Source organism: Aedes albopictus, chromosome 3, assembly GCF_035046485.1.
Source record: "Aedes albopictus strain Foshan chromosome 3, AalbF5, whole genome shotgun sequence".
NCBI lineage: Eukaryota > Metazoa > Arthropoda > Insecta > Diptera > Culicidae > Aedes > Aedes albopictus.
The window spans coordinates 372520018-372534865 of NC_085138.1; the positions used below are offsets into that span (position 1 = coordinate 372520018).

The 14848-nt window shown below is 35.8% G+C and overlaps 1 protein-coding gene across 5 annotated transcripts in view; it reads right to left on the reverse strand.

Moving 5' to 3' along the window:
• LOC109432273 (xaa-Pro dipeptidase) overlaps window positions 1-14848 on the reverse strand; it is a 757159-nt gene that overhangs the window by 81338 nt on the left and 660973 nt on the right. For all 5 annotated transcript variants that reach the window (XM_062855645.1, XM_062855647.1, XM_062855646.1 and 2 more), the window contains one exon: window positions 8390-8437. In XM_062855645.1, coding sequence (XP_062711629.1) covers window positions 8390-8437 — 48 coding nt within the window. The remainder of the gene's footprint in view (window positions 1-8389; window positions 8438-14848) is intronic.

Here is a 14848-nt window from a genome sequence, read left to right on the forward strand (position 1 = left end):
ATAAGTAGTTCTGCGTTGAAATAAAGACGTGCTTTAATGCCTGTGTTGTATTGTATCGATACTAGCATTACTAAATGAGTTAGAAGACTGCTAAGTGTAAGAACTGCAAGAAGTGTCAGAATTTTTGTACCCTGTTTTTTATTTATAAATGAGTCTTAGTATTGAACCACATTCATTTTTAACATAATTTATTTGAAAAGAACGTCTAAATTATGAAACAAGTAGTTCATGCTAGAAATTTGAATACTTTCGGTGCCATTTCTCGAAATGTGAGCCGTTCAATGTATGTTATTTTTGCCAGAATACAGTCTAGAAGATATTGGGAGCTATAAAAAGACGTAATAGTAGTAAACGCTGTGATTTATGCAAGTGAAATCATCATATTTCATCAAAATAATACTTAAATACTTTTTTATAGTTTGCGTGATTTTATTCAGTTAAAAACATTGTTTTTCGTAAATGTTCAACCTGCACTCGTCATGAAACTTTCATTAGATTCTTTTGAAACCCTTCCGATAAAAATAACTACATAAAATCTCAATTTGGAAACATTTACAATATTATGACATATTCAAATGAGATGCGTGTTAAATTAATATGGCAACACTTCCAAAAACGATCTAATTCATGATTTACAAGTCGATCTATAATGCAGGTCCCCATACAAAATGATTTTGTTGGATATATTTCGAAATTTGTTAGTTTTTTATTATTGAATTTCAAAAATTGTACAATTCGGCTAAACGAATGTCTAGGCAAAAAAATACATTTGAAGGGTTTTTACCCTCGTTTTTGTTTCAGTGTATATGTAAGTGTGATTTATCACATTTTCATGAAACAGTCCTAGATATGCTATCACTACGATAAAAAAGTTTTATCATAAAATCTTTTAAATGAGTTTCCTTTTGAAAGTTTTAGGCCTCGGCTAAACGAATGTCTATCACTGTATAAATTGCCTGATACTTGGTCCTATAATTCATCTTGGTTGGGAAAGATTTGAGGCCAACTTTGAGTTCAACAGGTTTCAAAAAGCCCCCCATGACGAAAATAACAAAACGTTTTAAATGTTTCTACTAGGTAAAGCCCATGAAATATCTTTTTAAAAATTTTAATTTGTTTTGCAACATTCCATGTTCATGTTTAGTACTCAATTTTGGGTTAACTTAATTCACCATGTATTTCAAATAGGAACATTTGCTGTCAAAAGTGAGCCAAAGTGATGTCTTTAGCATCCCGTTATTCCACTTTCGTTACGTCAAGGTACACCTAGAATGTCGAACAAGGCCTTTTTTTCTATTCTTAATCGCCTATGCTAAATTACTGCTATATTGTCCATTAAAGCACTACGTGAGCGATTGCCAGTGACAGCTGCATTTGTTACAGCACCTTATTCATTCTACTATATCGATGTTGTTCCTTTTACAGTTCGATTGGGGGTCCATTATGAATAGGAAGCAATCAGTGAAGTACTAGATTGAAAGTAGTGAGCTGGATTTTTGTATGGTGAGATGATCAATTCTCCGTTTCTGCCATGAAATGGTGCAAACATCTTGGGTTATTTGATTTCTTGCCTAATTTGATGCTGTTTGAGCAAAAGCTTGGGTAACTGTGTTGCCCAACTTCAACAACACAGTTACTCAAAGTTTTGCTCAAACAGCATCAAATTAGGCAAGAAATCATATAACCCACGCTGTTTGCAGCATTTCTTTGCAGAAACGGAGAAATGATCATCTCACCATACAAAAATCCAGCTCACTACTTTCAATCTAGTACTTCACTGATTGCTTCCTATTGCCATCCACCGAATTCCAATAGGACACAATCGGGGAAGTACTAGAATAGAAGTAATGAGCTGAATTATTGTATGGTGAGAAGGTCAATTCTCCGTTTCTGCAATGAAATGGTTCAAAAAGCGTGGGTATTATGATTCCTTGCCTAATTTAATGTTGTATCAGCAAAACCTTGGGTATCCGTGTTGTTGTTTTCTTCATTTCTTGCAATTTAAACACAACAGTTACCCAAAGTTTTGCTCACACAGCATTAATTTAGGCAAGGAATCATAATACCAACGCTTTTTGAACCCTTCCATTGCAGAAACGAAGAATTGACCTTCTCACCATACAAAAATTCAGCTCGTTACTTCAATTCTAGTACTTCACCAATTGTGTCCTATTATCCGGGTGCGTTAGAGCTATGGGCTCAGAAGGGGGTCAGGTGCCAGTCGCTCTCAGAGGGAAGAGCAACTGATGAAAAGTTGCAAGAACCGTGGCTGGGAATCGATCCAATGACGACCATCCGCTTAAGAAGCGAACGTGTGACCACTGCCGCACGAGCCCCGCCTGAGTAAGACATCTGTTTATCTGTGGCACTATTTAAACCCTTGGTTAGTTTTGGCGGCCTTTATCGTTGTAACTGCTACTCCTACTGTTACTCCTCTTGTATCTGAAATTATGGAATTTTCGCTAATCCATACAACGCCATACGAAAGTACTTGAAATAATCTCTTGAAATATCCTTATCTTGTGAATCATCTTGAATTGATGATCTAGAGAGAGTTAAGTGTAATTGAGCTCGCGAGTCCAAACACGTAGCGGTATTGTCATACCTACTTCATGCGATCTGTCGTTTGACCATAATGTGAATACTGTTGTCCAGGTTATTTCGGCAACACCAATTGTTTGTTATTTTCATTGTTGTCTACGTGTTCTTGATAAGGGAACTTTTTTGATAAACAGCGGCAATAAAAATGCATCACCAGTTTCGCGGGTTTGTTGTACTTTATACAAGAGAAATTTGGAAGCGTGAATCATAAATGTGGAAACTGAACAATACACAATATGGTTCAAAGTAGAAATCCTCTACATAGAGATGAGCGGAAGTTACATACGTCGATTCGGCAACGCTGTTTGTTTTGTTTACAACAGCTGCCAACACTTGCTACAAAGCTAGATGTTCAAACTTTGTGCGTGACTTCGTTGTGGTTCAAGTTGTTTTGTTTACATTTTCTAACTATGGTAGAATTTTTTTTCCAAAATTTTGTTGAAATAGCGGAGCAATCAAAGAAATCTGAAATTCATTGCAAAAGTCGAGGCAAAAGTGTTACGCTAATCATATCGGCAGAAGTAAAGCAAGAAGCAGCAATGGAAGTTTTTTCGACAAGTTCAGCAACAAAAGTGTCGACATAAGCATGAGCTTTTGAAAGCAGAATTAATAAATTTTTATCTTTTTACTAGACATACATATGCCGCCTATTTCTCGATATTAAAAATAAATAATTTTTCTTTGTTTAGTTCCGATTGCAATACCGTTCAAACGACGCCTTCCTACGAACGATAAGCATGTTCATTTGGCTCACACTTTGACAGTTCTCTCTGCACGATTGGCTCACAATGGCCGCCTCCGTAGATCTCTATAATGTAGGATTACTAGTTCAAAGCCATCTCTCTCTCTCTCTCTTCTTGGCGTAACGTCCTCATTGGGACAAAGCCTGCTTCTCAGCTTAGTGTTCTATGAGCACTTCCACAGTTATTAACTGAGAGCTTCCTCTGCCAATGACCATTTTGCATGCGTATATCGTGTGGCAGGCACGAAGATACTCTATGCCCAAGGAAGTCAAGGAAATTTCCTTTACGAAAAGATCCTGGACCGACCGGGAATCGAACCCGTCACCCTCAGCATGGTCATGCTGAATACCCGTGCGTTTACCGCCTCGGCTATATGGGCCCTTCAAAGCCATATTTACGATGACAGAAATGATTTTGGCTGACCCTTTCGTTCCAAAGAATTTCAAATTGTGCCTCAAGCATAACTTTTACCGGAGCGAATTCAGGTTCTATTAGTGGTGTTGAAAAATGGTCAAAACAACTTTGCTGCTGCAGTTTATTATGATCTCGTTCCATCCAACCTTGACATTGAGGCTTCAGTACGTATGGTCTGACTTCCTGTGGTAATTATCAATAGTAATACCATTCCACTGACTTAACAACTTCCATCCTGTCGTCAAGCTGGGATGATTTTTCCTCGTAAACTTCCATTTCAGAGCGACAATCAAGCATCTAATGAAACGTTAATTCAGTCGTACACATACTTGTCAATCGCAAACTGAGCTGACTGTGACTTAATCTGCCTATAGGCGGCAAAGCCATATGTTAGTACGGTAACGAGTCACGAACGAAAGATTCATTCAGCACGTAGTCGAACATTTGCTGAGCAGTGCGTACAGAGATCCATAGACGAAGACGTCGGTCGTCGTCTCGCCTATCAATTACGTCAACGACATTCTTCCTTTGGACGAGCGCCGCGACAATTCCGTCAATCGTCGTACAGTGGTCCAGATTTGAAGTATTTTGGTAATAAATATAAGGTAGAACCCTACAAATACTTCATGTACACCGTTGACGCCAATATATGAAACATTTAAATAGCACATTACAAATGTCCAAAAAAACACTTTACTTTACTTTCATAAAATATTCAAAAAAATAGGATTCTAATGGATGTTATAGATTTTATTTTTGCGTTGACCTAAACTTCTTTGCGTCGATATTTATTAGTAATCTACAATTGCCATGCAATAATTTTTTTCCAATGTTTATGTTTGCAGTTAGCGTTTGTATTTCTTGCTCACGAGGCACCTCACGTCAGCGGATATTGATACTGCCGTTGCCTACTGTCTGCCAGCTAAACCATGCTAGGCTAGGTGTAGGTCGTTTGTTGTTGTAATTGTCGTTCGACAGCAATTAAAATGTTTTCTTTAGTGTTATTCATTTTATCAACACCCGAGTTGGAGCTGAGCTTGCGTTATGCCTAAGCCGAACGGAAGTGGGAATGACTCAACGGACGGAAGGTGTGCAAAAAGACGTTTCGCGTATGGACGACTGCTGTTGAACGGGGAGACCGGGAGAGGTGATTATCTATATTTGTTGTTGTTTTCGATGTTCGATGAACGATGATTTGTCGCAACGCAGCAATCGACGGAGTGACTTTTATCGATTACAGTTCCGCTAGCATCTGCTGATACCTGATAGTCTTCCGAGAATCGTTTACGGTGAATTTTGTTGATCAAAATTATTGATTTTGTTTGGGAAAACAACAACAGTGAAAAAGGAAGTGACTAAACTCAAAACAAGTTGGTTACTAAAAAGCTCACTTCTTCTTTCTAACTCGACGTTCCAACTGGATTTTGACCTGCCTCTCTTCAACTTAGTGTTCTTTGAGCGCTTCCACAATTATTAATTGAAGAGATTTCTTTGCCTAGCACCAGGCTTGTCCGCACTGAGCGCATGAAAATTCTGCTCTTTGGATTTAAACCATCAAGCACATAATAAATTAGAAATCTTTTCATCTTATCAGATAGAAGGATGTTGAAATATTGTAAATGTCATTTTGAACTGTCAAAAAACCGCACCGCAGAGCCGAACGGGCCATTCAAAGTGAAATTCACTAGAGTGTTTTCACCCGGGTGAAAATCTCTTTGCGCGCTCCGTGTGGCTCTGCGGTGCGGTTTTTTGACAGTTCAAAATGACATTTACAATATTTCAACATCCTTCTATCTGATAAGATGAAAAGATTTCTAATTTATTATGTGCTTGATGGTGTAAATCCAAAGAGCAGAATTTTCATGCGCTCAGTGCGGACAAGCCTGCTAGCACAATGATACACTATGCCCAGAAAGTTGAGAAAATTTCATCGACCTGAATGGAAATCGAATCCGCAGTCTCCGGATTGGCGATCCAAAGACTTACCACTAGGCTAGCTGGAGACGATTTTGTTTATGCGAAGACATAGGCTAGAAATTTACTTCGTCATATGCGTTAATTTCCGTCATATCAGACGGGAAATAGCCCATAATTACAGATATTCCAGCTTACCTTTGCCACAATGCGAATACTTCTTTATTAAGCAGACATGCAACTCTGTTATTTCTTCATACTAACGGCAAGCGTCTTCGATGGCCCCGCCGCCTAATGAGCTAAGGTGGTACCACAGACAAACAGACGTAACACTTCGAACATTTTCCGATTCAAATTATAGTCCCGGAAACCTGTTCGCCCAATACTAAAAGTACTGAGTTTGGCCAATGATCAACTAGGTGGCGGTAGTGGGCAAACGTCAAACTCAAACAAAAACGATGCAAGCGCTACGGGTGACCAGTTGTCCAACTATCAAATTTTTAAATAGACCGTTAAATCGGTGTACGATGGGAAAACTCAGAGTGTTACGTCTGTTTGTCTGTGGTGGTACCTTTGTGTAAAAGTGTAAGAGTGTATTGGTGCGAGTATGAAAATTTACACACACTATCATGAATAGCACCACCTTCATCCGGGGTGGCGCTGCTAGCAGTGACTCCCGATTTTCAGCAGTGCTGCAAGTCTTCTTGATAATGTGGTCTTCGCACAATGGCTCATCAGATCGACGTACAAAGATATAGGTAGACTACAGTCATCAACCCTAACAGCACTGGAAATCGAATAATAACGCGAAATTTCTTGTTCCAATTTCACTCCACTTACAATTGCATTTTTTCTCGTTTTGCGTATGAAAAAGGCATTTGGACCAAAGCGGCAGCTAGCCGAATTGTTCTTCATCACCGGTACCGTTCAATTTTAACTTCGCCAGATTAACTTGTTAAACCAACCTTCAGTTCACACCTCACAAAAGTTCTGGGCACTTCAAAGTTGGATTTAACTGCTGCAGAATGCAGCAAAAGCTGTTAAATTAATTCAATAAATCACTTTTTTTTCGTCGGTAAAATATAAACAATATGTTGTCTTCGTCTAGAGAGGATGCAAGCAAATGTGTGCGTGGATTTTCTGCATACGAAGTATTGTATTTCACAACCACAGAAAACGGTTTCTTCATTGCACTGTGATGGCGAATTATGATCTGATGGGCAAAAATATTGATTGATATATTTTGGTTGTTATTCTGAAGCTACATCCATCTCAATTTAAAAGCTTTATGCTCACATGATTTGATTTGGGTTGCGAAGAATTTGACCGACTTTTCGAATAAACACCTATGGCCGGGAATCCTATTTTCCTGGAATTGAACACAAGTTGTGCCCGAAACAGACGTGGACTAAACGGTAACAGAATTTGAGAGACAATTATTCAATCTTAATATTAGGTAGTTATAGTTTTTTCACAATATGTTTTACATGATATGGAAGCTCATTTATAAATCAGTAGTTGATATTAGATTGGTTATGAGGCATTAGCCGAGGTGTAAGAGTAAACTCGATCATTATTGGTCGGTGTTCAGTTAGACGGGAATTAGATGAAAGCCCTATTTTTATTTCATATTGTATTTTTAAGATTGTTCTACAAAATTGTACCATGCACTAATTACAATCATTACAATTATAATTCAAGATGGGTTCGGTGGTCAAGTGGCTACCATTTCTGATTCGTATGCAAAAGGACCTGGATTTTATCCCTGGCCTGTCTCTTCTTTCCTACTTTACCCTTTTTTCCATTATGACCATGTATATATTCACAGCTGTAAAGGCGTGGGTAGTCAATATGGCCATAGGTATAGGTATATGCGAAACACTTTTGTTGATTTTCCAGTGCATGTAAAGGAATAACATTAATAATGACATCTCTAAGGTTTGCCTCACTTTCCCTAGGGTGTAACTTTTTTTCACGGGATTACTTTGGGCCTTCGCAGTCTTCGACAACGGCGTTTAGCATATAGTTACATAAAAGAACACTAAAGTTTCTTATTAACTGAACGCTTGTAACGATACTCTTGTCTACGATGAACGATTGTTCAATAATTTCATAGTACAGAAAAGAATTCACAATAATTTCCCGACTAGAAAATTGTAGCATACCATAACATAATTATAACAAACCATGATATTTATAATTCATTGTGATATAATCATGTTCAACATTCTTGGTGTTTTCGAAAGACTATACATAACTCAAATATATCACATTATGTTATAAATGTTATTTGAAAACTCATTGTATTATAATTTGGTTTCGATTTGAAGACACTTTGAAAATAATGTTACAAAATTGTATCAAATTTTGATAGAAACTAATAATCCTGAAGCTAAAATTCATATCACAGTTTGTTACAATTATGATCTGCTTCTAACAAAATAGGATATTATTTTGATTAGACCAGTTTACTTTTTGTTACAATTATAGTTACATATTTTAACATCAACCTGCATCTAGTTTATAACCTAATTGGTTATAGTAAAATGTTATAACATCATAACACAATATGATATAAACTTGATATAATTTTCTAGTCGGGTTACGGCTGCAGATTGTAGAAGCAGATTGGCACTTACTTTGCATTTATGAATTTGCAATAAACGAGAATAGATGTTCATTCAACGAAAAACGAATTAATTGATTTTTGCACTTACCAAAGTTAGTAGTACAGATGGATTGAGCTCTCCAAGTTTGACATCAATCTGCAATAAAGAAAAAATACGAATGAAAATAAAATAAACTGGTAATATGGCACTATTTAATTGTCAACGTTACTAGGAATTGGTGACACCATTTAACAATTTAGTCTTAAGGTAAAGTTTGGCTTCATTAGAAGCAACGTACGTATAGTAAAAAGAAAAACTTTGACTAAAAATTTAAGAGTAGGTTTTTTCGGTGAAACTAATATGCGGTGTCTCCAGTTAGCCTAGTTGTTGAGGCTATGGATCTCCAATCCGGAAATGGCGATCGACATCGATCGTAGGGCAGCGAGTGAAGCTTAAAATCGGCAGCTAATACAGGGGATACTCAAAATAACTGGGACAGGTAAAATTTTCACTTTTTAAAAAATGTTCAACTCGCTGTAACTTTTCAAAAAGTGCATCAAATATTCTCAATTTTTTACTGTAAGTTCAGCAACTAGTTGTGTATCAGTAGTCCAATTTTGGAAAAGATCGGACCATTGTCCACGGAGTTAAAAAGATTCTAGAAAAAGGTGAAAATATACGATAGCCAGCTTTGAGCTGTTATATCTCCGGATTCAATGAACCGAATGCAATGAAATTTTGACCATTAATGACTTGTATAATGAGCTATGAAAAGCCTTTGACTTAACTTAAAATTCTTAACACGGAAGAAAATTATAACGATTAGATTATTTTTCTAATAAAACATCAAAATATCCAAAACTTCAACATCGTTTCAAAATTCAAGATGCAAATTATAGTTCAATTAATTTCCCTCTAAATAACTTACATATAAATGTGTTTTGAAGGAAAGGTACAACATAGCCGCTAATAAATTGAGAAAGTAATGGGATGCATATTAGAAATTGATGAATTTACTAAAAAATCGTGAAATAAATGAAATCGTAATAACTTTTTCTCTTGTTAAAAATTTCAAGTTAAGTTAAACGTTTTTAAGAGTTCATCATATGAGTCATGAATGGTCAAAATTTCATTGCAATCAGTTCATTGAATCCGGAGATATAACAGCTCAAAGTTGGCTATCGAATAATTACACCCTTTTCAAGAACCTCTATATCGTCGTGAAGAATAGCCCGATCTTTTCCAAATTTGGACCACTGATACACATCTAGTTGATGAACTTACAGTATAAATTTGAGAATTTTTGATGCCCTTTTCAAAAAGTTGAACATTTTTCGAAAAGTGAAAATTTTACCTGTCCCAGTTATTTTGAGTATCCCCTGTAAATGAGGCATGCGATTTGTATGCAGTCTTGGGCAAAATTGTAGGTGATAATGTAGTCTAGAAGTACCAAGGGTTAACTAACCCTCTAGGGCACTTGAGAAAATACTACGATCGATTGAGCATGAAATACATCGTTTCCCATAGTAATTCCCATACAAACTTTGAAGGGCTTGTGCAGTCTCAGTTTTCATCTTGTACCGACTTTTCTAGCCCACTAAGCTGAATACCCTCTTCGAATGAATCAGTTTTGTAAAAAGAGGGCGGAATTAAAAGCTACAAAACTGATTACACTCACTCAATTTTCAACCAAATAAGCTCAGGTATCAGGTATCAGTATAAGAATTTTTATGCCTTTTTGAGAACGATTTCAACATGTAAATTTGGAAATCACTCAAAGGGGTTTTTCCCTCTTACAAAATTAAAAGTTAAAAATAAATAAATAAATAAATAAATAAATAAATAATCAGGTATCAGTAGGTCGGCTCCAGAGGCACGTTCTCCTCCATTTGGAAAATTTGTGCCATCGCCATGAATACGAGCCTATTCATCATTTACCTGAGGGAGAGGGAAGGAAGGAATTGGGAAAGGGAAGATAAGGGATTAGGGTCGACATAATCGCATAAGCGTACCACTACAAGTTCAAACAGCGCCCTGAAAAGGGCACTATAAAAAACGCATAAAGCGTAAAGTAAGCCTACCCAGGCAGAATTCAAGTACTGACGATCAAAATGTGATATTGGTTTGTTTGAGATAAGACGTAAAAGTACTAAAAACACTAGCAAAAATTTGTTCTTGAACCATCTAACCAATAGCAAAATATGATTACCTGTTATCTCAAACAAACAAATATCACTTTTTGCTCTCCATATCAAAATATGCTATTATTGAGCTTTTTTCCTCTGCTCGGGTATAGCTGCTTGCCACAACGGGTTCAGAACATAATCAATCAGACAAAATCATAAGTAGGAAAACCACATTGAGTTATCTCAATTGCGTTTCTGCTACGAGATTTCTCAAAAGTGATGGCAAGACTTCCGCATGGGGGCATCCACAAACACTCAATTTCCTAATCGCTGTTTGACGTAACGCCGAGAAGAGATGTTGGTTTTTGAGCATTTGGTAAATCCAATTGGAAATGATTGAAAGATTAATAGGACAATCAATGCGGCTTCAAATATGGAATCGAAAGGTACCCCGACTAGGCGATCATAACAAAATTATATCATAATATGTTATTATGTTACACAGATTTTTTCTAACATAGGCAGTTATAATTTAGATGCAGGATGTTGTTAAAATAACAAAAATTCTAACTAAAAATCATAAGGGTTCTAACAAAAGTGTATCAGAGTTTGTTACAAATACATCAAAAATATATCAAGCCCTGTTCTAAGTTTTTGATAAAATATATCAAAATTATAATACAGTTTGATATTTTCAATTAGGGTAAAAATCGAATAGGGTAAAAACTAATTTCTTTTACTCATTTTTGGGTGATTACTTTAAGTGTGTTATTCTATTTTTAGAAAATAATAGGTCACATAAAAAAAAAACTTTCGAGTTCATTATAAAACTTAGAAACATGGACGGGATTTGAACCACCAATCCTGCCATCGTAAATTTTCAGACGCCTTTACCAATGAGGCTATCACAGCACTTGAAGTGAGAGACGAAAGAAGCTTCACTGGTTCTACGTATTGCCAGTTTCCCTATTCCCCCATCTCTTGTTTGTCAGTCGCAGGACAAAAATAGACAGAGATTCGAATGCAAGATCAAACAATGAGCCTCTCTCTCTTACCAACAGCGCTATAGCGGTGCGCAGACATGCGCACTGAAACACTAATAACAGTGGTGGCGTTCGCATGGCTCGTCGTCGGCTATTTCCAAGGAACAAAGAGAACGACGAAAAAGTTGCTTGTCGACTATTTATGATTGAGCTTCGTCATGGGGTGCATTTTAGCGGCGACAAAGATTCTTTACGGACGGAGATGATTTTTATTTTATTTTTTGTTTTGTTCGCGCTGCGAGAACGGCGATTATACACGTATCTACGTGAACGAAGGTAAAATGTGGCTTTATTTTAATTGATCACAATTATATCATATGCCGATATGCTTCCTTCTGCAGATGCTGTTTAGTTTTATTCTGTATTAGATTATTTTTAGTAATGAAAAAATATATTTATGATATAATGTCAAACAATATATGGTCGAATAATAACACAGCGCAACATTTTTTTGTCTCGAGCAAACTTATGTGTCTTCGAAGGATTTTGGGCCGCTGAATCCGAATCCGGGCTCAGATTTGCTCCAACACGTCACAATTTTGAGCTATACCCCAATTTATAGGGCAAAATATGCGATTTTGGGCTTTTTTGACTGCCAGCCATTAAGCTTGGAAATATTTTTTTTAAGCAATCAAAAGGTAAATTGGTCAATTAACATCTAAATTAACGACTCATGCAAAATATTTCGTTTTACCTAATCAAATTTGATAGATTTAAGCATTTTAAGTTAGTGTGAAAACTTGCATGCAACTTTTGGAGGGTGACTTGTATGGGAAATATCGTACCTAACATAAATCGCTTAAAACTATCAAATTCGATTTGGTAAAACGAAATATTTTGCATGAGTCGTTAATTTAGATGTTAATTGACCATTTAACCTTTTGATTGATTAAAAAAATATTTCCATGCTTAATAACTTGCAGTCAAAAAAGCCCAAAATCGCATATTTTGCCCTATAAATTGAGGTATAGCTCGAAATTGTGACGTGTTGGAGCAAATCTGAGCCCGGATTCTGATTCAGCGGTCCAAAATTTGTCAGAGACACATAAGTTTGCTCTTGAGACAGACCAAAAGTAAATTTTTGTTACGTTGTGTAATAGATCGAAAGAAAAAAGTTATAATAGACAAATGCAATAATCAATTGAGCAGAATTGTCTGTATATATAGTTGACATTTTTATTGATTAGAATTATTTAGTAGGTACCACATTTGCTATCTCCACGCTCACTAACATTCATTACTTCATAATACATAGTCTGTTCGGTACTTTTTGACGTTATAATTAGAAGTTAGAATAGCAGTACTGTTAAAATGGCATATAAATCAAACTATAACGTATAAGTTTACTCAATTTTGAGATTTAAAAAAACTCATGTGCAGATGTATCACTTTTTGAAGCTAAAATTTTACTTAACCTATAAGAATTGGGAATCGTAGAAAAGTGATAGGATTTTGGCACCGTAACGGAACTGGGATATTAAAAGAAGGAAATAAATACTTAGATAAACATATCAATATTAACCCAAAAACTCAAATTGAAGCAATGAATTAAATAAAAAATACGGAAGAGTCTGATGAAATTTCTAGAAGTGCAATGCCTTTATTTTTTACTTCATAATATGAAACAGCAGTCAATAAACTAAAGAAGGTAGACTATGTAATGGTTATATCTGCGATAAATTATCTCCGATTTTGACAATATTGATCTCATTTAATCCAGATTTATTTTTTCCATCTAAAATAAATCCGACTGAGCCGATCTGGTCATCGTGGGTTAAGGAAACCCCGAATTGCCATACGCGTGGAATTTTCCATAGACCAGCTGCAATAGCATATCTGACCAGCCTAGGCCCAAAGTATTGACTTCAAAGTAATCATTACGAAGCATGTTTCACGAGAGACCATGTCTTTTCAATACGCTAACTCCAACAATGACGATATTAGAATAGTGGAGCTTAGAAGCAAAGGGGTGTAAGTTACAAAAACCCACTTTCGAGTAAATGAGCTTTGAAGTTTTTCACCAGTTTTTCATCCCATTCAAAATGTATGGAGTTTCAATATCAACCCAATTTTCTCTGATTACTGTATTTTTTTCTAATCATCATAAAAATAATCTTTAAAATGTCCCTGAAAGCTTGAAATATGAAGATTTTTTGATATGCTCAGCTCAAACTCAACAAAATGGTCACTTACACCTCTTTGCATCTGGGCCCCTCAATTGCATAAAAACATGTTCCAGAAAATTTGGACTTTTGGGAATATCGCGTAACCCAATCGTTCTATTCGCATAACCAATCAATAAAAAAAAATTCTTATTCAAACGAGTCGAAGTTCACTTAAATCGGTTCAAAGTTGAAAAAATATGAGTACTTTTCAGTTTTGAGTGTAGCCGGATACGCTTTCGGCATTCTACGCAATAAAAAACAAGCAAAACTGCAGCCCCTCAACAGCAATTGAATGTTTTTTTCATAAATTTTTCAATTACATAGAATAAAGCTGTTCCCTTATAAGCATTTTTTGATCTTTTACCTGCATCCATCGACCTTTTGCTCTACAAGCAACGAAAAAAACGAATACATAATCAAATTTCTCATTTTTCTGTAATATAGCTAAAAATTAAAATAGTTTCATATTCTGATATAATTATGTTATTTTTTCAACTGATCATTTTGTTCAGTTGCAAAAGTAACAAAGTTATAACAGAGTTTGTTCTGATTTATTTGTAACAAAACTAGTTGCAAAAGATTATAATATATTTTGTTAAAATTTAGTTTGAAAAAGTAATAAACAGTCCATGTCATAACAAAATTATAACATAATTTGTTAGTTATATCACATTAAGATATAATTATTATATATTCTTGTTATGTTCATCTAGTCGGGACGTGTTCAAAAGTACCCTGGTAATCCAAGAAAACACTCAAACAAAATTGTTTTTGAATGAATGCTTTTCCGATATCGTAAACAATATTGTGTAAACAAATCACAGTGGACTTTCCATTTTGGTAAACATGTTGGTTCCCATGGCATGTTTGCCAGAAAAAACATCACGGGTGTGATGCTCGACAAAGCGTTCTAATCATTTCAGAAGAAAGAGGTCAAATTGATAGGTCTGATCTTCATACGATGCATTATCCACCTACGGAATAAACTTGACAGTATAATCGTACCAAGATTTGGGAATAGCAAGGCAATTTTATCATAACATTTTGGGGCTCGAGGCATGACATACGAGATTGCCAATTCAATTTTACTGAAAGTACCAAACATCGGGTCAAACGCAAAATGCGGAACCATAGGTGTTAATTAAAGCATTACATCTAAATAGAAAGAAATGTTCTTGGACCAAAGGTGTTCTTTCATGCTGAAGATTGATAGATTGATCTGAGCTGTCAATA